At 47.1% G+C, this 25,986-nt stretch overlaps 1 protein-coding gene across 1 annotated transcript in view; it reads right to left on the bottom strand.

Moving 5' to 3' along the window:
* Positions 1–25,986, bottom strand: part of Trappc10 (trafficking protein particle complex subunit 10) — a 62,676-nt gene that overhangs the window by 13,457 nt on the left and 23,233 nt on the right. Inside the window, exons 4-17 of the mRNA XM_059281485.1 lie at positions 22,541–22,737; positions 19,990–20,185; positions 16,865–16,976; positions 13,311–13,558; positions 11,274–11,420; positions 10,576–10,690; positions 10,147–10,223; positions 9,136–9,227; positions 7,236–7,376; positions 6,787–6,899; positions 3,559–4,073; positions 2,754–2,895; positions 1,332–1,490; positions 766–995 (exon numbers count right to left, since the gene is read on the bottom strand). Of these exons, the coding sequence (XP_059137468.1) occupies positions 766–995; positions 1,332–1,490; positions 2,754–2,895; positions 3,559–4,073; positions 6,787–6,899; positions 7,236–7,376; positions 9,136–9,227; positions 10,147–10,223; positions 10,576–10,690; positions 11,274–11,420; positions 13,311–13,558; positions 16,865–16,976; positions 19,990–20,185; positions 22,541–22,737 (2,484 nt within the window). The remainder of the gene's footprint in view (positions 1–765; positions 996–1,331; positions 1,491–2,753; positions 2,896–3,558; positions 4,074–6,786; positions 6,900–7,235; positions 7,377–9,135; positions 9,228–10,146; positions 10,224–10,575; positions 10,691–11,273; positions 11,421–13,310; positions 13,559–16,864; positions 16,977–19,989; positions 20,186–22,540; positions 22,738–25,986) is intronic.

Raw genomic sequence — 25,986 nt, 5'->3', positions numbered from 1 at the left:
GTCGCTGGAGGCAGGCTTTGAGGTTTTAAAAATCTACCATTCCCAGGTAGCTCTCTGTGTCTCATGCTTATGGATCAAAATATAAGCTCTCAGCTACTACGCCAGTTCCACGCCTGCCTACATGTTGCTATGCTCCCCACCATGACGGTCATGGATTCTAACCCTCTGAAACCATAAGCCACAAATCAAATGCTTTCCTTTATAAGCTCTCTGGGTTATAGTATTTTATCATAGCAACAGACTGGAAGACTGGAAAGGAAAATCTCTTCTACAGAGACTGACTATTTTATATCTTAAGCCACAATGCATTTGAAGTGATGTTGTCTGAGGCCTGTCCTACTGTTCCTGTACCCACACTGCACAATGTGGGAGGCTCAAAAGGGGCCACAGAATTGGAACCTGCGGCCCAGGAGGCAGACACACCTGGCAACACTCCATGGGCTGATTTCACATGCAGCACCTTTGACCAGAGCAACCATCTCTCTGAGTAACTGTCAACAAATGCCAGCCCCAGAGACTACTTCAATAGAGCTGGTCCTGGTCCTGGCTGAGTTGACCCAGGGCCCGTGTGACACAAACCCCTGCAGCCTGGTCATAGGATGTATGGGTCCACCCTCCTCCCAGTGTCATGATGCCTCCACTTCAGTCAAGTCAGAGCCTCGATGTCTTCTATGGCAGCTGCAGCTCGGATGAGCACACAGGGGAGCACAGACTCCATGCTCCTCCTACCCAGACAGGCAGAGGCACAAGCCAAGACCTCTCTACCTTGTGATCTGTGGTGACCATGCAATGGTCAGTTCTCTGAGTGTCTTTCTGCTTCCTGTGGGGCTCTGGTGTCCCCAGAATACTGGTATCCCCACCAGCTGCTGGAGCTGAAGGTAAAGACAGAACCTCCAGCTCAAACTCGATCACGTGGTATGCAGGTGCAGTGGGAAGACCGATGCTTGTAACCTTGTCAGAGGACTGGATCCGGAGTAAGGCAGTGGAGCACTCTTCTGTGGGAGACAGAAAGTTACCTCATGTCAAGTAGGGAATAGGCACAATGGGAGGCACTGCTGAGCCTAGAGAAGCACCCCGTGGAACATGGTCCAGCTATAAACTGCACTGAGAGTGTCTAGCAAGGCTGGTAGCATTTGGCACTAGTGAATACACCATGCTCAGTATATGTCCCTATATGTATGCCCCACTCAGGTGCTAGCTCAGGCCATCGACAAATGCTGACCTCAGAGGACAAGACAAGGTGCCACAAAAGGGTCAGGACAGTGATGCCTGTTTATTCTTCCATCCTCGACATGTGTGAATACAAGCGCACCAGCACCTGCCTGCCTTACCTCTTGAGTTAGAGTAGACCACGGCTCTGTTCTCCCCCTGACACAAGATGAGCATGGCTTCAACATTGCTGAGCTGGAGGCTGTCACCATTTTTTACTGTATAATGGCCGGTAGTGACAGTAAACTTGACTTTCTGAGGAATGCCCGCCAAAAGGCTATCTAAATGAAACAAGACAGCAATTAGGACCACTGTCCCCCAGAGAGCAGCTGCAGGAGCCTGGGGAGGTGAAAAGAGCTTCTCTTTCCTTCACTGCAGGTTGTTAGCCCTGGGCACCACTCCCCTGCCTCCCTTTTCCTCAGTGTCAGCCACAGGACTCGGCAGGACTTCCCTAAGGACAAAGGACACTGTGCACTCAAGGGAAGAGGGTGTCTCCTGGGCTCCAGAGTGAGAGATTATGGTGTTCACCTAGTTATCAAGTCAGACAGGCGGCTCCAGGACAGAGGAAGGAAGCGGGCATTGGAGCTGCTCAGAATGGAGCAGGTGATTCCCCAGGGCAGAGGAAAAGGTGAGAGGCCAGAGACAAGAAGGAAAGGCAGGAGAGGGAGCCAAGGCCATGGCAGAAGGGGAATGAGCCAGGGCTTCCTCGGAGCACAGCTCACGCTGTCCCCCATACATTTCCATGGAAAAGCCCCTAGAGACTGCTGTGCCTGACCCTCCAGGGCACTGCTGGTTGCCCAGGCAGAAGTTGGGAAATGAAGAAGTAGAGAAAACTGAGGTGATTTAACAAAAAAAAGAAAAGAAAAAAAGAAAGAAAGAAAAGAAAAAGGAAAAAGCTTTCCTTTCTGTGTTTTTCCTTCTGTTTTAAATAAGAGGTCGATTGTGGCTCACAGCTAAAGTCAAGGATTTGCATCTGCATCTGCTGATGGCCTCCTGAGGCAGCCAAGGCCTTGCACGGAAAGATGGAGTGTGTGGTTCGTGTGTGCACGTGGTGTGAATTTGGATGAGCATCAGAAAACTAGTCCTTGAATTTGTTTATGTATGGAAGAAAACAGCAAATAAAGGTGTCCCAGAACATGCACATGGCAGGAGTCATTTGTGAATGCTGCTCCTTCTACTTTGAAAGCTTACCAGCAGGACAGAATCTCTGGGTTTCTTAGGGCCATGCTGTGGAGTCAAGCCCACTCAGAACTTCAAAGAGGAAACCTGATCAGAGTGTGAACTACACTCTGTGTGCTGCCACCAAAAGGGAGCCAGTTGTACAAGTTCCCTGCAGAATACCGTGTCTCACTTTCAGGTACACCATGGTTACTATGCATGATGGCCAGCAACCACAGGACAGTGGCTTCCAGGCCATTTCCACTACCCTTTCTTGGAGTCCCCTGCAGGTAGACAGCAGAGGAGCAAGGAGCTGTGGAAAATGGTATATGAGACCCTCCCTGGAGCCCTCTGTAGCTTCCTGGGTGGCTGCAGGTTCCACTCACCAGCCAGTGGTTCCACATGCAGCTGAGGCTCCTGAGAGTATACATCGTACTGTACAATGGGGTGGATGTGTGCGAGGACAAACCACACAGGGCCCACCGAGGCCCGTAGCTGTCGCAGCGTGTATGTTCCAGGTTCCTTGGCCTAGGGGCAAAACAAGGCACTTGGAAAGACGACACTTCCTGTGTTACAAGTTCCCCAGGCAGAGATGGTCTGTCCTCTCACTCCAATGCTACCCATCTTCCCTGCAGCCCTCTGTCCTGTGCATCACATCTGCACCTATGCGGCTCCAACAAAGCTCTGGCTCTCAAGCCCTTCTGAGCAACTGCTGCTTCTGATTCAATATTAGCCTCTAAAGAGGTAGACACAGGGTAAGGACCTGTTTATGGCACACTTCTGGGAAGGTAATGAGGGAGACACTCAGCAGGTGTGAGTCCCACTAGGGCAAGACCATATCCAGGTGAGGCAAAAACATCTTCCTCAGACCCTGTCCTCCCATGTGGTGAAACCAAAAGGGCATGCTCCATCAGAGCAAAGTGCACAGTCCTGACAAAACCAAAAGGGCATGCTCCATCAGAGCAAAGTGCACAGTCCTGACATCCGTGCAGCCACCAAACGGAACAGCTTACAGGACAGGTCACCTTCAAAATCTCCTTAACAGCCAAACTACTGTGTAAGTACAAAGGTTGAATCTTCCCTAGGATAAAGAAAAACCTGGAAGCCTCAGAGGGCCTCACAGTGCTCTCAGGTTCCCTTCCCGTCTCTGCCAACTTGAGAGCCATGTCCTGAGCCCAGCCCAACCCATACCTGGGTCCTGAATGCTATCTTGTTGGCTCCTGGTTGCAGAGTCACACTGTTGCACCTCAGCACATGGGCCCCATCCTCCAGGGCCAATCCTGAGGGTGTCTCTAGAGAGGAGCCACTCTCCTGCCTCCTTAGGAGCATGTGGACATTCCTACAAATAATGCCTGTGGTGTTCAAAGAATTATCAGAGGGGCTTCTCTCCAACATCTCCGACAACTCCAGGGCAGGCAGGCTGTTCTGAGATGCAGGAAACAGGGAGGCCTCGGCTGGGAAGGTGATGATTCCATTGGAAGTCTTGTGCTTGGTCAGCCACTCAGCTGTCTTCCGGTAGTTGTTTTTTTCAATACTAAAGTGGACGTTGACAGCAATCTGGTCCACGTGGACAGGGACAGGCATCTGGCTGCATACTGTTATCTCCACAGTCAGGACACCACCAGCATGGACCACGGCGTTGGGAGGGTCAAAATGGAGATCCTTTAGCCGTGCAAAGGAGTGCATGGGTAGCACCACCTTGTGACCTGCAAACACATACTCCATGTCCCACACTCCAGCCACTATCTCCTGCTGGCAGTGGGAGACAGTGTATTACCAGCTCAGGACCAGGGATGTTTATTTACAACAAAGACTGCAAGCTTCCCAACCTCCCCAATTCCTTACACCACAAAAGCAGATTAAACAGATACTTCTAGAAGTCTGGGAATGAGCAAATTAACAGCAGTGAAGATTTTCACAGCTGTTTTGGCAAATTTAGGAGGAACAAAGAACAACCGCTCCCTCAATTTCAAACTCAAACTGGTCAGCACTCTGACTCCCAGAGTTACCTACAAGGGACCCAAGCATCTTCCCAAGCAGCTCTTAGAAAGTCTCTAGTGAAGAAGCCCAGTGCTCCACCATGCCCTCAAAGTCAGTCCTGGCGTCTGCCAGACTATGGAGACAGCAGAGGGACAGCTGCCTCCAGTTTGGGGATGGGAGTTGGGGCAGCAGACACTGAAGATGGGTGAGAGGCCACAGTGTTCCTCTCCACACGTGCCTTGGTGGTGTTTGGGAAGAGTACATGGCTACAGAACCACAGAACAGGAATAACAACATACTAAAGGAGATCTGGGGATGGATTCCGTGGAAGTGTGTTTAGCAGGTGTGAAGCTGTGGCCGTGCGTTGACTCATCTAAAAACCAAGCAACCAACCAACCAATGAAAGTCTGCCCTAGGTTAAAGCAGACTTGCCACAGCTGATCTAAGAACAGGCAAACACTTTTGGAACTTGCATTCACACAAGGGACCAAGAAGCAGGAAGGAATACCCTCACTGCCATCACTCCCCACACAGCAGTAAGCAGAGAAGGCACACCAAAGTCTGTAAATCAAACCACTGTCCTGATGCTGCAGAGAACGCCAGGCAGGTGGCTCTGTTAACGGGAGGGGCAATCCACCTCTGCAGTCGGTGATCACACAACCAGGAGCCAGAACCTTGTGAACTCACTGTCATACTCAGCAACTGCTACAGACTGATCTATGCAACCCAACCCATGCACATCTTGTGGTAAGTAAAGCAAGCCCTAGCCCCCAGAACAATGGCTACGAACTTGGCTATGAACTTGGCTATAGGTGTTTGGGAGGTAATTAGACTAAAAGAGGTAAGTGGCATTTACAGGAAGACACCCTCGAGTGCTTGCTGTCTTCTTCTGCATTGTATGTGAGGACATGGCAAGGAAGAAGCCCTCACCAGAACATGACCCTATTATGCCTGTCTCCAGAACTCAGAAACAAATGCCTGCTGTTAAGTCCCTGTGCCACAGCGTTTTATAATGGCAGCCTGAAGCGAGTAACACAGGATCTCTCTGAAAAGGGTGCTTGGTCAACTAAACACAAGGAGCAAAACTTGTCAGCTTTCATCTGGCTGCACAAAATTACCAAGTGAATTCCTCCAGTCTAACCTTCCAGAGTCTGCAACTTGGAGGCTCCCAGGTGGAAGCCCAGGAATAGACTCTAGAAGGTGGACTGGTCTGAATGACAGCTGGCTCAATGTTTTGGAAATAAAAAGAAATGGTGTGGTGACACATGCCACACCCAATGAGCCTTGAAAACACTGAGTCAAAGAAGCCAGTCACAAGAGACTCCATGTAATGGGAGTCCAAAGGAAGCAGAGGTGGCTGCAGGGGCTGGAAGGGGAAGGATAGGGTTCTGTTCTAGGTGACGGAATGGACTGTGGTGGTGGATATGTACATCTGTGCATACACTAAAAGCCACTGAATTGTATGCTTCAAATAGGAATTCATGATATGTAAATTCTATCTCAATAAAGCTGTTATATTTAAAAGGAAACAGTCAGGGTCTTAAAAAATTGTTCTAAATCAAGGAAAACTGAGACATATAACCAAACTTAATACATATGTCAAGAATTAAGTGATATGTGGCTCTTCATTGGATTCCAGTAAAAAGAATTTAGACGGGTCTGGAGAGATGGCTTAGTGGGTCAAGTGCTTGGTGTGTGTGCATGTGTATCTCAATTCGGAACCTCAGCATCCACATAAGAGCCAAGCATGGAGGTATGCATCTGTTACCGCATCACTGGGAGCAGGGACAGGCACATTCCAGCAGCTCTATGGACCCCAGCCCAGTAACAGAAAATTCTATACTCAATGAGAGACCTTGTCTCCAGAATCAAGTGGAGAAGTGAGTGACAAAGATATCCTGACATCACTCCTGGCCTACATACACACACAGACACACATACACACAGACACACACATACACGCACATACAGACACAGACACAGACACACACACAGACACACACGATAATACATACTTAGCACTTGAGAGGCAGACGCAGGAAGACTGTTTCTACTTCAAGCCAGCTGGATCTACATAGTGAGTTTCAGACTAGCTAGGACTACCTAGTGAGATCATGTCTCAAAAAATAAAACATAAAGATTACAGCAATTCATGGAAGCATTCTCGAGATAATCAGAAAGACCTGAGTCCGGGCCTCCAGCTAGGTATCAGAGCTCTTCAGTCCCTGCGAATGCCTCTTGTGTGATAAGGAGTCCGGAGTCCTTGTGTGTTTCACAGATGCATGCTAACCAGGTGAAGTCCACAGCTTCACTCAAGTTTAGCACAGAGAAAGAGAGGAGACCGACGCACGGCCGCTGCACAGGCAGGTGGTAAGGCTCCGCTCCTCCTCCTTTCATCCTGTATGGAAAACGCTGTGACACATTGGCCACCGGTCTCACCTGGGTTGTCTTCTTGCTGGCTGGCATAGCTGAGGATCTCCTGGCAGAAGTACTTCCGCTCCTCCTCTGTCAGATGATGGTCGCTGGCTAGAAGGCTGCTGGTCTGCAAGTAGCTGAAGTGGAGAGTTAAGGGCCAGGAGGGAGAACCTCCCAAGGAGGATGATGGGTTTTGCAAAAGGGCTTCAAATGGCCTCTCTTGCCTTCAAAGTACAGGCCAAAGGAGAGCTGTCATTTTGTCTAAACATTATTAGAAACTCAAAGATGTAATAAAATCTTCAGCTTTAACAAAAGAGGGAACACTTGGGTCTATGCTCTACGGGACCCCAGTGAGGCAGGGCCTCTCTTTCCCCTGTGACTAGGAGCTGTCAGCACACTCGGTGGTGAGCAATGCCATCATATAATCAGACAGTGACTTCTTGTTTCAGGACAACATTGGACTCAAAGGATACTTTTCCATTTGCCCAAGATGTTTTTGGCACTCGGCTAGCTGCTTCCTGGTGTGTGTGACAGGCAGGGCCCAGCCCTCAGCCAGATAATTTTTCAAAGCTCCCTGAAGATACATCTCTGCCTTCTGTGGCGACCTTTTCCTCCTTGCAAAGTTAGCAAACACAAGCTTGTTAGGCATCACAAGGCCAGCAATGCAAACTCCACTGACACTCACATGCCCACAGTCTGGCCACCGTCCTCCCACAGTCCTTCCCACCGTCGCTCCCATCTGAGCAGTGGACTCACAGTGATAACATGCTGTTGCTCTGCCATCTTGACACTAGCTAGACTTCAGGTCAGAGGGTAGGAACACTTTCTTACTGGCAGGTGGGACAGCCAGAGCTGGGAGAAGGGAAGGGCCTGTCCCTAGCCCTGGAGGCCAGCCACAGCCTTGCTGCCATACCACACTGAACCCATGCCAACCGTCTATGTGGCCCAGCTTAGGTCAGCTATGACAGGGCAGACACAAGCTGGTATCAGAGACTGAAAGCACCGAAGATTAGATAAGCAATACCAGGAGAAAGCCTTCCTAGGTCCAAGGAAACTGCATCGATGCTCAGAATAAAACCAAGTAAAGTTTACAGCACAAATTCACCAGGGCCTATTATACTCCAGGGAGACTGGGGCTCCCATTCCTTCCCCAGAGGTTAGAATGCTGGGCTAGCCAGAAATCAATACTGCCAAGCTCTTCAGGGCATCCTTGGGAAGGAATTCCAATTTCCACTATTCTAGACATAAATTAGAATTCATAAGTTTCAAATTAAATGTTTCTCAAATTAAGTAAAATTTAAACTTAGGAAAATACATTTTTTTTCTTGATTCTTCTGGTGCTCCTGCAAATCCCAGTTATTTTGTTTGTGTTTAAAGGTCCAGAACTTTCCATACCTCTTCATTCATAACCTCTAGTGCTAGAAAGCACTCTTTATCTCCAATAAGCCTACAGAGTCTGGGGAATCTTAACAAGAAGAGGGAGGCCAACTGTCATTCAGCTAGTATGTGGCCAAGCTGAACCGGGTCTGCAGGTTCTAACTAGCAGGCCAGAGCCTGGCATTGGATTGTGTGCCTCTGGATTCTGCATCGGTCAAGTGCATTAAACTCCCAGCACCCAAAGCCATAGTTTCCCCCAGATTCAGGAGTGCACCACGACTCCTTGAACTGGCTCACAGCTCTGTCCCCACCATGAATGAGCTAAGTGAGGGATGGCTGCTCCAGAAAACTTGGAGCCACTTAGGCATCTACAAGCCCCTACCTAGCGATCCATACCAGTTCTTGTTTCATCTACTAAAATTACTTTAAGTACAGATTTCAAAACTCTGTTTCAAATACACAAGCTCCCCTTCCCTTTATAATTGCTATCTCTTACACTGCATTGAAACTGAATCCCACTGTGCCAGGCTAAGCTTGCCTTTCCTCAGCTGACAGTTTTATCACATGCAAACACTAATGCTAGCAGGTGTCTGTGCTCACTCCAGCTCACCCTCCCACCTACAGCCAGAGGGTTTGTGATACACTCGAAAGAAATACGACATGACCAAGTACTGTTTACCGACCTGGAAGACAGGCTCTGCAATATTTCTCATTATTCATTAAAGTTAATTACAATGTTTTGTGCATCTGTATCTGGATATGTATCATTAAAGTTAATTAAATACAACAAGTCAAAGATCAATAACAACCCTTAAAGTAATAAGCCAAAACCCTCCCCATGTGGTTCTGGAAAAAACTCAGAGACAAATGATGACTGGCTATTGGATTCTGCCTGTTCCCATCTACCAAGTTGTGCAAACGTTACTCTAACTCTATGTATAAATCTTCTCCTATGCATGTAAAATGCTTAAAATCAAAGAAGTCACCATCAATTACATGTAAAATTCTGCCAAATCTTTTCCAACGAGCTTAGCAGATCGAATCCTCCCAATACTTGTATACATCTCAATGGTGGCATGGGACAAGTCCTGTGAAAAAGCAAAAAAAGCACAATTACGTACTTGAGTTTATTTTTAAGGTTTTTTTACTTTTAATTATGTGTATGTGGGTGAGGGTATGTGCATATGAGTGCAGGTGCCTGAGGAGACTAGGAGCATCGAATCCCACCTGGAGATAGTGGTACAGGCAGGACTCAGGTCCTCTGCACAGGCAGTAAATGTTCTTAACCACTGAGACCTCCCTTTAGACCTGTCCTTGAATTTTTAGGGCACACCTTACATTTATTTTACCCAAAGCTGCAGCAGGATACTGTGATTAACAGTTTTCACCTGGTATCTCCTTCCAAAGTGTCTCATGACATGCCAGAATTTCCATACAAAGGCAGTAACTTGGACGGATGTTATGAAGCACATGATGAAAGATACCCTGAGCTCACAAGCATAGCCCACCTCACTTCCCCGCTGCTCTGTCGGTGCACCCATCCTGACACTCTTCCCACCAGCTTATGGAATGGGAGCACCATCCCAACAGATGTGCAGAGGCTTCCCACTTCATGGTCTACCTTCCACTACTTCCTAGAGTCTCTCGAATTTAACCTTTAAAACCAACCATGACAGCTCTGCCAAGCACAAATGGGGACTTTTGACAAAGAAAAGTATTCATTTCTGTTCTTACACATCCTATTTACTAAAGGGGAAAACCTTCATTGAGCAAAATTTTAATTATTTCAATGTTGTGTTTGTGCCTAATTATGATATCGGGGGCACTAACATGTGAACAATTACCCAGTGTTTATACAGAGTTCCCCAGTGTACTAAGTGAACTACCAGGGCCAACAATAAGGGTCTAAAGTAGCAGCTCACCCAATTCAGAAGGCCATGCAGAAGAACCAAACCAGCTAGGGCTGAGTGGCTCTGTGGGCAGAGTAGGGACTCTTGCCATACTTACCAAGTAGTGCTTTTCAAAAGCTTCTACTGATGACAGTGCTTCCTGGAGTTTCTTGTAAGGACTCTGAGCTGTGTTGGCTGAAACACAAGGGTAGTAAGTGTCCTTATGCTGCAGCGCATAATGGTCATATGTATTATACTCCATTTCAGACCTCAGGGTGGTGACCTCACCTGACTCTTATGGGAATTGCAAAATCACAAGCTTTATCAGTGTGACCCACATTATAATGTCTATTTCTTTCTACCTTAGGAAACAGCCTAGAACCTTCCCTTAAAACTGTTCTCTGAGATTAGACTCAGAACCATGCACTCCGAACACTCGGATGGGGAAATGACTGTGAATGGGGCACACAGACCCACACACTTTCCCACCTGGCAGGGTGTGCTCTCACTGTGGGCATTCTCCACTATGCTTCAGCAGCAATCATACCTGTTTCAGGTCTCTCAGCTCCTAAGCCCGCCAAAAGATCAACTGTCCTGTTGAGATCTTCTGAGTTGGGTCCTTTTTCTGACACAAGTCCACATAGGTACCCTAAGGACTTTAGCTGTTGAGAGAAAGCCATAATTTCAGTTCATTTGCCTTAAGTCAGTAGGCAATCCACAAAGGAAGTAAATATATAATCCTGACTCCCACTCATTGTGGAAGAAACAGCTTTCTTATCTAAATGATTCTTGTCTGAATTTTATACCACATCTTATGGGATTGTTGCAAGCTCACACCTTTTCCAGGTTAGTTCCAGAACAGAGCTGAGGTTGTGAATCTTCTCTCTGTCATTTGGCTAACTGTGCCCCACTTTTTGAGCTACTGCTCCGTGGGCACCCCTCCCCACTGTGCCCTGCCCCCGCAGTCCACTCACAGCACAGACTGGCCCACCTCTGCATTTCTACATGCCCATTGCACCTTCTCACCTGCCCATCCCTGACACTGACACTGTCTTACCTGCCATCTGCTAATGAAGCTGGCAAGAACTAAGAAACTACGAGCCATGGCTGTGTCCAGACACACTGTAAGGACAGGAGAGTATCCAAACCTGTCTAAAAAAGCTAGGTTTCTCCAAACAGCCCACGCTGTGTGCCACCAGGCACCCTTAGAGACAATACAAACCCTTCACACACAGTAGCAGGTACCTTTTCCATTGCATAGCTCCACAATCCCACCATGTGAGCAATGTTGGAGTCTATCTGTGCCCGGTCACAGCAACCTTCTATCCTCTGCAACACCTCCAGACAGCTCAGAAATACCCAGCAATCCAGAGCACCGGGAGGGACAGAGACCTATGAGGGCACAAGTATGGGCACATAAAATTGCTGTAAGCACACACCTATGTGCTCATAGATTTAGCTCTCAGACAGTGTAACATGGCCATGACCCACAAAGTTACAGAAGGATAACCTATCACAAGCTTTCATCAGAAGCAGGCCACACTAAGGGGTCAGCCCTAAGACCCCATAAGAGCATGCCCCTCAGGATGGCAGCATCTTCACCTCTCATGCTAGGGTGAACAGGGAGGTTCTTCACTAAGAGGCATCATCACTACAGGCTGCAAGTCTGTGAGCCTAAGTGAACATACCATCTCCCCTGTACACACTGGGAAAAGAAAGACCTCTGGAGCAGGGCAGCACAGAGAACCATTATAGCAGAGTCCCTCCACCAGTGTCATCATAGGTGTCTAGGAGAATTATGTTTCACTGTGGAGTATTATTTCTCCTACTTACTTGATTACATATAAGAAAAATAATTCATTTAAAAAGAAGAGAGAGAGAAAGAGAGGCACCATATAGCTGGCTTAATGGGTAAGAGTGCTTCCATTGAAAGCATAAGGACCTGAGTTCAAATCCCCAGTAACCAAATAAAAAGCCAGGCATGGCTGCACATAATCCTCAGTAATGGAGGGTGTAGGGTGGAGACAGATAGATCCTGGGAGCTCACTAACCAGTCACCCTAACCAAAATGGTGAGTCTCCAGTTCAGTGACAGGCCCTGTCTTTTTACTATTATTATTATTAACTGTATTTTACATAAAAGAGTGTTTTGTTTTGTCTGTATGTGTCTATATACCACGTGTGTGCCTGGTGCCCAACGAGGCCAGAAGAGGGCACTGGATCTCTTGGGACTAGAGTTATAGATGGTTAAGGGTGCTGAGACTTAAACCTGTGTCTTCTGGAAGAACAGCCAGCACTTTTAACTGCTGAGCCATCATCTCTCCAGCCCCAGGAGACTCTGTCTTAAAGAAATAAACTGGAGAGCAATAGGCACACAACCACAAACATGCACTCTCCTTACACACTTGTCCACAAAATACATAAAGTTTTTCAGATTGTTTCAAAGACATGTTGGGCCTGTCATTTAGTACTGTATGGTATACAAGAAAATGTTCCTGTATTATGAAATACTGCCTTACCAACATTTTAGCTAATGAAGTAAATTCACACTACGTCTTGAATCTGAAGTGTCTTCCATAGGCTCAGGTTTTAAACTATCCTCCAGCTGGTAGCATTATCTGGGAGACTGTGTTACATTTAGGAGATGGGGTCTAGCTGGTGGAGTAGGTCACTAGGGGCAAACTCTTAAAGGTTACAGACTGGCCCCTGGTTCTGGCTACTTCTGTTTCCTGATCCTCTGGGATGTGAGGAACCTCTATCAGACACTCTCAGTGTCATGATGAAGTGAAAATCTCTAAAACTGTGAGCCAAAAGTATTTCCTCTAAGGTGATTTAGTCAGTTGTTCATAGGAAGGGTAATGTGACCGATAGGACTCTCCACATGTTAACAGGGCCTTACAAGGACTAACCCTCTGGAAGCCTGCAGCAGGTCATGGGATGACATGCCCCTGTGGTGGATGAAGGTTATTTAATAATATCCTACGGCTCTGGGTAAGACACTTTGGAGGTCTCGACTGAGAAATGGTGCTGTGGATCTGACATTCTTTGTATGCACATGTGAATTTTCTCAGTGAAGAGGTCACTGAAACACCATCTTACTAAAGTGTGTATGATTCCAGGCAGTAAAGAGATCAGGATCCCCTAGGTGAATTATCCTCAAAAGGATTAAGATATTACTATCACTGCAGGTAACAATTCAACCCCTCCCTGCCACTCACTGGCTTCCTCACACACCATAAGGTCCCACTCTTCCCAGGGTAAGTGGGGAGAGGAGCCAACTCACTTCTAAGAGCTTCAGCTCCTGCACACAGCTGTGCAGCAGCTCCAGGGCACGCTGAGCCACCTCCCAGGGCCGCTGCAGGAAGAGGAGCAAGGTGCACTGGCGGGAGAACAGGTAGCTTCGCAGGTCCAGCAGTGTGGCTTCTTGCCTCTGTATCAACTCCCGCTTCTCCATGTCTATGGGCTTGCGGAGCACCAGTCCGTTCCAGCTCTTCACCGGCTGGCAGAAAAAAGTCAGCCAGTTGGCACCATCTAAACAAACACACATCATGAAAGATGCTGACTGCAGGTACTTCACCTAACTAAAGCTCCTGCCCAGGACCTCCAGTCTCAGGCAGGAGCAGGCAGCTTTCCTACCAGGCACCACTAGACCCCTGCCCCACCAATCAGCTAGTGCTTTGAGAGGGGGTGGATCCCATAAGCACACCCATTGGGATCATGGCATTGGTGGTAGAACACAGTACATGGCATCCTACCATGCCCAAGAGGTCCTGTGAGGTATACAATGAGTAAGGCAGCCACCTTGATGCTCACAAGCTGTAGAGCTGGGGGCACCTCTGACCCATGTCAGTAAGCCAGGGAGAAGGCACTGGGCTGCCTTACCTTACCTGAACATCTGATAGTTGCCTTCTTCACTTCGTAGATCCTCCTACAAGCCCCCTTAGTGGAGGTACTGGAGGACAGGATGAAGGACAGGGAGGAGGGTGCAGCACCCAGAGGAAAGGCACTTCCTTTAAGCTTCCCAACAAGGTCCCCAAGTCTAAGTTATAGCCTTGATACTAAATATGATCTTAAAATAAGAATCTATGGAGCTGGAGAGATGGCTCAGTGGTTAAGAGCAATTGCTACTCTTCCAGAAAACCCAGGTTCAAATCCCAGCACCCACATGGCAGCTCACGGCTGTCTGTAACTCCAGTTCTAGGGGACCCGACACCCTCACACAGACACACATGCAGGTAAAACATCAATGTACATAAAATACAAATAAATAATTATATAAAAAAGAAACTATAATAACTAATTTCATCTGTATGATTTAACCTCACAGCCACTCCATGCTCAACCTGGTGACTGACATCCTTCAACCACAGCTTGTGGCCTCTCTAACCACAATCACTGTGATCATCTAAGTGGAGCTGCTGCATTGAGCCTGGGTGATACCACACAGGCAGTTCCCTTTGTCAGAATGGGTGTTTTATGGTCATTCTCATGTTCTTCTTGGGCCTCTGGACAGACAACACCTTCCAAGGGAGGTGGTCTCAGCCATTCCTTTTCCCAAATTCCCTTCCACGCCCATGACTATTGCTGCTGCAGATAAAGATGATTTCATTCACATTCACAAGGGCCACCCCGTGAGGGCAGGATTCTGCCTTGCTCCTAACTGCATCCAGAGCTGTGCCTGGCACCAGGTGGCCCTCCAGAAGTCCATGATGAAGCAATCCTTTCATTCAGCTACAAAGCTTGGCCTGGGCTTATTTTTAGATTTTAAATTGTTCCACATTTATTTCTAAACTGAGGAAAAACAAAGAAATTGTGTGAAGTGTAAGAATAATTTTATATTCAAAAGAGGTGTGTATATTATATGGATGCGTAACATAAAAATGAATGTGAGAGGGGCTGGGGAGATGGCTCAGTGGTTAAGATCATTGGCTGCTCTTCTAAAGAATGTGAGTTTAATTCCCAGCACCCACATGGCAGCTCACAACTGTCTCTAACTCCAGTTCTGGGGTATCTCATATCCTCACACAGATATACAAGCAGGCAAAAGCAATGCACATAAAAAAATAATAAATCTTTTTAAAAAATGTGAGAAATAGTTTACTTTCTAATTCCTCTAATTTAATTAGCAAACGTCTTACTTTGGCTATAGATTAGCATCTGTACATTAGCAGACTAAGACATTCAAACTATTACATCAGGATTGGTCTGGAGTTGGGGTCAATGAGTGACACTTTGAGACCCATCTCAGAACTCGGGCAGGCCCAGGTAACCTGACTGTCCCAGTTAAAAACATGTGTAGCTCAGCCTAGATTGGGAGGGCAAGGAGAAAACAACCCCAAGTGTAGTACTAGGGGACATCTGAGCAGACTCTCAGGAGACAGCTCAAATACTGTGAACCTATTAACAAACTTGACTGGGCAGCTTGGAGGGATGTCATGACAGTGTTAACAAGAAAGAAAGAAGAAAATGTCTCAACAAGGGGCTAGAGAGATGGCTCAGTGGTTAAGAGTGCTTGCTGCTCTTGCAGAGGACCTGAGTGCAGTTCCCAGCACCCACATCAGGTTAGCTCACAATTGCCTATAACTCCAGCTCTAGGGGATCCAATGCCTTCTTCTGGCTTTCTTAGGTACCTGCATGTACATGTACATACAGAAGAGACATATGCACATATATGTAAATTTTTTAAAAACCTTTTTTTCTAAGAGTCTCACTACATGATAGTGTTTCTATCTAAATAAACAATGAAAGCAGGATGGCTACCAGCTCTTTCTTTCTTTTCTTTCTTTTCTTTTCTTTCTTTCTTTCTTTCTTTCTTTCTTTCTTTCTTTCTTCCTTCCTTCCTTCCTTCCTTCCTTCCTTCCTTCCTTCCTTCCTTCCTTTCTTTCTTGTTTTATTTATTTGTTTTATTATTATTGTTTTGTTTTGTTTTGTTTTTCAAGACAAAGTTTCTCTGTGTAGCCCTGTCGGTCCTGAAACTCACTCTGTAGACCAGGCTGGCCTTGAACTCAGAGATCCGCCTGCCTCTGCCTCCTGAGCACTGGAATTAAAGGCGTGCGCCGCCGCCGCCGCCGCCGCCGCCGCCGCCGCCACCACCACCACCACCACCCAGCCAGTACTTTTATTTTTGTGTATATGTGTATACCTGTTTGTATGTGTGCACATATGTACATGTCCCTGTAGAAGATGTCTAGAGATCAATGTTGGCTGTCTTCAATTGCTCTCTTATTTTTTTAGGGCAAGGTCTCTCACCCAACCCAGAGCTTGCTGACTGGGTAGAGTGGCTGACCAGTGAGCCCCTGCCACAGGACTACAATGCACCACCACACCCAGGTGAGGATGAGTTCTGGGGATTCAAAGCCAAGTCCTTGTGCTTAACTGAATGTGTGTACACACCAGCGCAAGCGCTTTACCCACTGACTGACTCTCCACCTTTCAACTGTTTTCTTTGTGTGTGTTTTCATTGTGCTAATTTTGTAATCTTAAAAGAATTTAGAACTACTTAAGCGTTTGAAAGGTCAATGGTGCTACTGCGATGGTGTCACAGTAAACTCACAGAAGGAACTCTGAGGACTGCAGACAGTGAAGGACTACTGTCTTTCCTCAGAACTTTGCAACCTGAGAGTAGCTTTGTAAGTGAGTTTACTACTTGAGATTCCTCTAAAAGCGACAGTGACTAATTCTTAATTATCTCTCGTTTTACTTCCAACAGGAAAGAGAATACCCCTTATAATGTGCATAAACAACAGCAAATGATTAATTACAGGACAAACAGACTAGCTGAAATGAAAAGCAGGGAAACTGCTGAGCAATGGCGTGGTGATTGAAACATCTACTCACCCCCGGCCCCAAAGTTGACCACATACTGCGAGAACAGGGCATCCAGCTCATCGTACTGTACCAGGGCATCTTCAAACTGCTGCAGCATCTCAAAGACAAAGGCAAGCTCCTCCTGTCACCAAAACCACCAGTCAGCTCCTGAAGCCACATGAGGCATGGAGAGCAGACAGTGCTGTGGAAGAGGCTCAGCTAGTGATCACAAAGCCTCCACAACATCACATCAGTACTCACTCACATAGGAGGGTGGAGAACACAAAGGAGAAGGGAAGAACCAAGAACAAGTCTAGCCTTCCAGCAGCACTGGACACAGCTGGTCACAGCATACCCATTCCCAGTGTGACATTGCATCACAACCCAGCCTCTCGCTCTTCCAGGCACACAGCTGCCTCTTCTCTTGACCTGGAACGTTCACTCTTCCTCCTAATCTCCACCCAGCTTACTCTGGCCTCTCTTACTCTGGCCTCTCCCAGGCTGTTTGTTTGCCCTGTCCAGACAGGCTTCTGCTCGAGGCCCTAGCACTCCTGACCCCGGGCTGCTGATGCCTTCCTTCTCCACTCTGACCAGTTTACAGTAGATTCGAAAAGTGATGTGTGGACATCACCCTGGCACTCATGTGTGCAGCACAAACAGCTGCTTAGAATCTGTTGAATGAAATAATGAACAAAGATGGCCATGGGAGATTTTTTTTTTTCCGATTACTATCATTGTAATTAAATTTTGCTTTACTGTAAAGAAAAAACCAGAGGAACAAACACATCTGTGTAAAGTCACACTGATGCACTCAGATCCACTTCATGTGGCTGCAATCACTGCTTACAGCCTAGTGCCCCACATGGCACTCACTGGAAAGGGATCAGAAACACAGATGGAACCCACAGCCCACTTCAGATCCAGGCTCCAGCCTCATCAGCTCTCCCAGTTGCAGCTGGGCTGACCAGAAGTCTGGGCCTCAGGTTCCTCATCTGGCTCCTTATCGGTTAATAAAGTTCCCCATGCAGGGTTTCTGTGTGAGCATTAAACTCCTGGCACAGTAACTAGGCTGTGAGTTCAGCTGTTCCCTGTAACCCGGAGGGAAGCTTCAGGGAAGCAGCTGGCTTGACCTTCGAAGCCTGGGACCCCTCTGAGAACACCGCTGGATTCTCCTAACTTCCCTTCCCTCCCTCCTTTCCTTTCCTCTTTGTCAAGAGCTTTGCAGGCTGAACGCTGCAATAAATTAATCTTTTTCAATTGTGATATTTGATTTTTCCTTTCAAGATAAGCTCTCACTACTTGGCCCAAGCTGGCTTCAAACTTCAAACTTGTGATCTTCCTGCCTCCAGTCTCTAATACTAGGATTACATGCCTGGCTGGTCTGCACCAGCTTAACTATATAGCAGTGTAAAGTACATCCACACTATGTACAAGCAACATCCACAACCTTTTCATCCCCACAAGCTGCAGATCTGTCACTACTACACAACTGACCATCCCCTCCAGGCCTTGGTAACCTCTCTTCATGGCCACTCCAGGAAGCTTGTCTAGGAGCAGCATGCAGCAATGTCCTGTGCAGGCTCCTTCCACTGAGCACAATGTCCTCAAGCCATGGCATGGCATGGCTATGTTGGGTTCTTTCCTCCTTCACTCCATGGTTGCTTTCTTACTTTTAATCTGAACTACTTTTAGACTTAGAGAAATGCTGCCAAGAAAACAGTGGTTTGTACAGAACTCTTAGTCAGCTTCCTGCCACATTAACACCTCATGTAACTGTAGTACCATTCTCAAATTCGGAAATCACTGTTTGTACAACAGTATTAACTAGACAGCCCTTACTTGAATTTCATGAAATCCATCCATGCACCTAACTGACTCTTAACTTTATGGGTATGGGTGTTTTGCTTGCGCGTATGTCTGTATACCATGTGCATGCAGTCACCAAGGAGGCCAGAAGAAAGTGTCAGTTCCCCCTTGGAGGTGAAGTTACAGACAGTTGTGAGCTGCCACACTGATGCTGAAAATCAAACCCAGGTCCTCCACAAGAGCAACCAGTGTTCTTAACTGCTGAGCCACTTCTCTAGCCCCTGTATCTAACTCTTCATTCACCCACCAATCCACCCACTCTTCTACTCATCTATTTATCTATTCATCTCTCTATCCACACAGCTGTGCAACCATGTATCCATCCTCCCATCCATCTATCCACCTGCTTACCCAGTCCATCTAAGCATGTATCCATCCATCCATCCACCCATCCACCCATCCATCATGTATGATTCAAACTGACCTCCACCCTAATCCAGGCAATTTGTCTCCATCTAGCCATTCCCCTTCCTTGTCTGTAATTCCCAGACTAAGCTTAATAAGCTTCAAAAGTAAGGAGACAGGGCCATCAGAAAGCTGTCTACAATCATATAGAGAATGATAAGCACACTCAAATCTCTTCACCTGTGCCAAACCTTCCTAATATCCCTTAGATGCTTCAGAATAAGAGATAAAATTCAATATCTAATCAGAATGGGTCTTCTATTTATTCAAAATATGTCATTTCTTCAGCAATGAACACATGACTGATATCTAAACATGAAGCTTAGTTTTCCCAGTCAAAAGACGGTGAAAAAAGCAGAGAGAATCCTAAGAGCAAGACTGTCCCTGCATTACTACAGCTCTGCACCACATGGAACCCCCACACCCATACTCCTATGCACCCAAGAATTTTCCCCTTCAAAAACAAAAGGTTGATTGTAAACAGCAATTTCAAAGGCCTAAATAATTTGGTGAATTCCAGTAAAGAACCAGCTTAACACAATCCTTTACTGGAGCCTGGAGTCATGGGACGTTCCCAGAAATCATCCCTTAATCCCAGTATCTGGACAACGGTGAACCACCACACCCTATCAGTCATTCTCCAATGCTGGCACCTCTGCCTAGCTCACAGCAGACTGTAGAAGTCCCTGTGTCCAAACAAAACAAAGATGAGCCCAGGACCACAACTAAGTAGAGCAGTGTTGAGCTGTGAGGCATAGGAGAGCTACAGAATCCTGGCGATCTGCTTACAATGGAAACACCCACTCTGTGCTACATGGTTGGCTCCTAAAGCCAGTAGGAACTAGCCTGAGAGCTGCCTTGTGCAGTTAGGAGGGGGCCAGTACCTGAACCATGAAGTATTCACAGAAGCTCCAGCCTGGCTCTGTTCTCTTTTCCCTCAAGGTCCGCATGTCATCCTCAAACTTGCCAAGGTTTTTGGTAAAAGACATGAGCAGCAACGTCCTGAGTTTGGTCAGGAAGGCATTCCAGGATTCCTGAGTTCGAGAAGAGTCCTTCAAAGGGTCGGAGAGCACAACACACCTGCAGAGACATGAAGGGCAGTCTGGGAAAACCTTGGGGTACAGCACACTTGCTCAGCTGAGCCTCCTTCCAAATCCCACTGCCTCTCCTGCTCTCCTTCTTCCATCCGTGGAAACCTGACAACCGTTCGGGAGGGCCAGGCACTCTGCCGGGGCCGGACGCTCTGCCGACGTTTCCAGGACAGGCTGAAGCAGAACGGACAGGGGTCAGAGTGGGACTGAAAAGGAGGGAACCTGCAGGCTTGGTTGTGACACAGGAGCCACACCACCCCGGTTCCCGACCCTCGTCCTCACTTCCCTCACAAACCCCAGCAGCTTCTTCTGCCGACAATGAAACTGAGGTACCTCAACTCGGGATGGGAGGACACAGGCCAACTGCAGTCCCAGGCTTCAACTCGCCTCCGTTTGGGTTACTGAACACGCCACACTCTTCTCTTCCCCAGCACTCTTGTTCACCTGACACCTCTTCCACACTGAACCCACTCCGCGGGTCACTCAAGTAGATCCTGGGAGACCCCTGCCGTGAGCCCTAGCCCTCCCCATAGATATGCTTCTACACTACACTCCAACTCTGGAGGACAACATTAAGACACAGGACAAAGAGATGACAGACAAGTGTGATACAATTCAACTGCAAGGCGACTGTGCCCATGATACAAATAAACCTGAACTCGGAAATTACTTTAAAATCTTGACATAATGGACATCAATAGTTCTTAAGAAAAATTTTATCAAGTTGCTAGCAAACAGCAAGATGAACCAACTCTGTGCTCCAACACATCCCCTTAGGGGACAGCAGCCTCCAGGCAACCACCAAAAAAGGTAAGGGAGCACAGAAAAGCCATCCCTCCCATCACCCACCCAGTAGGCACTCATCTCTCCCAGAAGGGCCGAAGCCAGGGCCATCCATCCCTGAGGTCATCTCCCAACAGGAGCTGCTATCCGCCAGTTCAGCACTTATCCTACAGCACTCCCAGGAGCTGCAACTGCCAACACCTGAGCAGCAGCACAGTCTCCTGGAGTCCCCACACTGCAGGGATGGAAACCGACACCACACTTACAAGGCAGGGCTCTCCCTCAGCAGCCCGCTGCCTACCCATCAGTACCCACACTGCACTGCACTATCATTCCTTTACTCCTTCCTTGTTAGGACTTTCAACTCCCACGATCTCTGGGTTATCATCTGTTTGTATTATCAGAAAGGCAGAGCCCGGCACTGCTACTGATGCAAGGGAAGAAGACCGATCAGGAGGCCAGTAGTGTCTCCCAGGGCCCAGAACACTGGAGCAGCTGCTAACAGGGGTACATGGGAGGAGGAGCTCCAAGGAGGGCCTCATACACTGATGCTACCACTCTTTCAAACAATCGCTGAGTCAACATCTGACTCAGCAGTCTTTTGCCAAAGGTTTGAAGAATGCACAGAACCTGTAGACAAGTAATTTCCCTTTAAAGAGTTTATCCTAGGAAACAGTTAAGGACATTCACAGTATCCGAGCTGGAAAGACACGCACAGTGTTATCTATAATAACAGTAAGCAAACAAGAGCCCAACAGTCCTCGAGGTTTCTATAAATAACATATGGCTTATTAATGTAATGCACTATTATGTACTGACTAGCAATAATGGGACAGGGATATAGTTCATGGAAAACTCACAATGTACTAAGTGACAACAGCTGGTATCAATGTTGCACAGAGAATGACAATGCTCTAAAGACACACAGAGGAAAACGCTCTGCCCTAGGCTGCTCCCCACTTACTTCATACAGCCTGCACTTCCTGGCCCATCCCTGTCCCAGAGCACCTCCCTCAGGCCCCTAAAGCAGGTACACTCTTATAGGCTCTTGCAGTATGGGAACCCTCCACTGGTGGAAGTGACCATGGAAATGACAACCTGTAGCACAGGGCAGGGTCTAGGTTCCAGTGCCAATCTGTGAGACCCAGCTATAAGCACACAAGTCAGCACACAGCCAACTGGCCAACTGGGCACAAGGAGAGAGGAAGTTCGAGCACAGATGGGCAGTAAGCCATTGCATTGAAGGGATGAAGTCGGTGTTTTGCAACTTCCTTCCAGGAACTTTTAACAAGTGGACTATAAACAGAGAAATGTGTGTCCCACAGTTAAAAAGCTGTTTAGGGAATTCTACACTATTCCAAGACTGATCTTCCCCAGGGCCACTTGGTCCAGAAGCCTTTCCCCCTACACTGCACACCTGGAGATGACCTGCTGGGCCAGGAACTGCAGAGGATGGATGGGGGGTGGGGTGCCCAATATCTCTCTGTAGCTTTCTAGACTGGCTGAGTCAATGGTTATCACTGACATCAACCAAAGGGGGTAAAATGCAAGACACACTTACCTGTCACTCTGTTTATTACAAAAGTCATTTCTTATTTTGTCCACAATGGAAGTTCGGGGAAGGATGTTGGTTTTGTTTTTTTTCTTGGCATCATTTTCAACTACCACTATCAACCAGTCCACAGAGCTATGAGCTTTCAGAACATTCTGCCACTTGGTGAGGTCATCTTTTACCGTAGCTTTGTACACTTCAGTATCCTAAAAACAAATAAGTCACTGTGAAGGCAAGCTCCCCAATGCACAGGGTATCAATAACAAAGAGGCTCTAGCCACAGAATGTTAACACACCAGGGCAGCCAGAGGGTGAACTGGAGTGGGAAAAGCCCAGAGCCCCCCGCCCCCAGCCTCAGCATATTCTGGCACAAAGGTATGAGATACAACACCACAGGCTTAAGGGCTGAGGAGGTCACCCAGGGTGACACTGTCCATGAGTGAGGAGGAGCTTTGGTCAGGGTTCTGTGCCCAAGCCTCATAAAGCTAACACTGTCATAGGTCACCCAGGAGCCTAGCCTCCTGACGACTGCCCTGTAGTCCTCTGGGGGTCCTAGGGTCCTGATCCAACCTCAATGCCCCTTCACTTCTCCACATAAGAGCCATAAGAGAGCAGACCACCTCAGCTCCCTCATACTGTCCCAGCTCACAGGAGCTGGCAGAAGCGCTCAACCTGTACTCAGTTCACTTCTCTCTCAGGACTAACCCAAGTAGTAAGAGAAAGCACCCTCCCCCACAAAGCCATGGTCAGAGAAAGCACCCTCCCCACAAAGCCATGGTCAGAGAAAGCACCTTCCTCCACAAAGCCATGGTCAGAGAAAGCACCTTCCCCCACAAAGCCATGGTCAGAGCAAGCACCCTCCCCCACAAAGCCATGGTCAGAGAAAGCACCCTCCCCCACAAAGCCATGGTCAGAGAAAGCACCCTCCCCAACAAAGTCAAGGAGCCAGCACAGATTTCCTCTTGGTTGTTCATCTCTAGTGCTCCCAGGTATCATACTTACAATTCCATTTACACTTAGCAAATCTAAAACCAAGATGCAAAGACTGGGCTTGGCTTTTGTGAAGCACTTGTCTAGCATATGCCTTGGGTTCAACAACAACAAAAGATACTTAAACACAATTCAAAGTTCTGATTTACCTTTTAGAAACAGCTGTTGTTTAAATACACACACCCCTTTTAAATGGATACAATTTACTTGTTTTTATTTTCTGTGACTGGATGAGTGTTTGGCCTGCACGTTTGTCTGTGCACTACATATGTGTCTGGTACCACAGAGACCAGAAGACAGTGCTAGATCCCCAGCACTGAAGTTACAGACGTTGTGAGCCACCTTGCCGGTGCTGAGATCTGGATGCACAACCAGTGCTCTTAATCGCCTGGCCTCTCCTTTACCACTTCCCCTCACTGTCTCACTCCAGGGCTCTTTGGATTTTCAGCCACTCCTACTGCTGATACAGACATGTGCGGATATTTTCGACCCACCAGAAAGCTCTGTTTTCAGGCCTGGGAAATGGCTCAGCAAGTAAAATGACTTGCCACCCAGCCTGATGATCTGAGTCTGATCCCTGGAATCCAGAGGGTGGAGAGAATCAAGTCCTAAAAGTTGTCCTCTAACCTCTTCATCCATGCAGTCACACACACACACACACACACACGTGTGCGTGTGCGCACACCACACCAACCAATTGATCCCTTTCAGTCCCTCTTTTGACTTCAACCACTAGGGAACTCTAAAGGCAGTACTTAAAATTGTTTTCATAGCTTTCAAAAACTATGTTCTGGTTTAAATTAGAAACAAATACAACCCAGAAAGATCTTTTACTTAAAAACAGAGGAAAAACCAATGTGCAAAAACATGCATGTGGGGCATAGACATATATGTAAATAAACATGCATACACATAAAATAAAAATAGATCTTAGGAAAAACTGGCAGGTAGGCAAAGCAGTCACAAAATAGCATCTGTAGAAGCAGGGAAGTCAAACAACAGAAGGAGGCCCCAGGATGGCAGAGGATAGAGCCAGAAGACAAACCTTCATGAACACATGTCGTGTTCAAGAAGACAGTGGAAGACTGAAGTCATGCCGGCAGGAAGCAGAATCACACAGGGAATGTTAGAGATAGGACAGCAATGAGTTCTAGAACAAAACCACACAAGCAGACTGACAATGCAGAAGAAAGATGTGTGACCACCAAGACAAGCAGCTGTGGTTATCACGCTGAAAAGAGAAATGCCTAAAGCCCCTGCTGAGTCCAGTGCATTCCCACAGGGTTGCAGCATCCATCCACCCAGTCATTCTCCATTTCCATGTTACAGAAAGGGAGAGACATTTTAATAATAGTTGAAGAATGACTTCCAATTTTGATAAAAATTGTAAGTTCATAAAGCCAAAACTCTACATAGAGAAATATAAAGAAATCTATCCCAAAACATATTGTAATTACTCCATTAAAAACAATGATCAAAGCCGGGCGGTGGTGGCGCATGCCTTTAATCCCAGCACTTGGGAGGCAGAGGCAGGCGGATCTCTGTGAGTTCAAGGCCAGCCTGGTCTCCAAAGCGAGTTCCAGGAGAGGCGCAAAGCTACACAGAGAAACCCTGTCTTGAAAAAAAAAACAACAAAACAAAACAAAAAAAATGATCAAGAAAAAAAGTGTCTAAAAGGAAAAAAACCATGATTTGTGCACAAAGCAATGGAAACAAGAGGAACTATTTCTCATGGCAAATGGAAACCAAAAGCCAGGAATCAGCTTTTCTGGAATCAGGAAGCATCTTCAAGAAACTCTGGGAAGCAGCTGGAGAGATAGATCAGTGGTTAAGAGCGCTTACTGCGCTTGTAGAGGACCTGGGTTCGATTCCCAGCACCCACATGGCAGCTCACAACCACCTCTAGCTGCAGTTTCAGGGGATCTGTGCTTCTGACCTCTGTAAGCTCCTACATATAGGTGATGCACATACATACACTCACACACACATACAAAATAAAATAAAATAAAATAAAGAAGCAGCAGTTCTGGAAAGAAAAAGACAGACAGCTGTCAAACTACAATTCCCTATGCTGTGAAAATATCCTTCAAAAATGAAGTCAAAACAGTGACTTTTCATACATGAGAGCTGAAAGAACTGACTACATAGAGATCTGCAGTGTGAAAATAGTTGAAAGAACCCTCCATGCCGGGCAGTGGTGGCTCACGCCTTTAATCCCAGCACTTGGGAGGCAGAGGCAGGCGGATCTCTGTGAGTTCCAGGACAGGCTCCAAAGCTACACAGAGAAACCCTGTCTCAGAAAAAAAAAAAAAAAAAAAAAAGGGAATGAACACACTTAAACATGCAGCTACTAAGAGCACCCAATGGAAACCTGTCTGGGAAAGGTGAAGGACAGGCCTCCTTGTTTTTAACCACGCTAGACTTGTAAAAATTGACATAGTAACAAGTATCATGAGGTTCCCGGG

This window comes from Peromyscus eremicus, chromosome 16_21 (genome assembly GCF_949786415.1).
Source record: "Peromyscus eremicus chromosome 16_21, PerEre_H2_v1, whole genome shotgun sequence".
NCBI classification, from domain to species: Eukaryota; Metazoa; Chordata; class Mammalia; order Rodentia; family Cricetidae; genus Peromyscus; species Peromyscus eremicus.
This window is presented reverse-complemented; position numbering and strand designations above follow the sequence as displayed.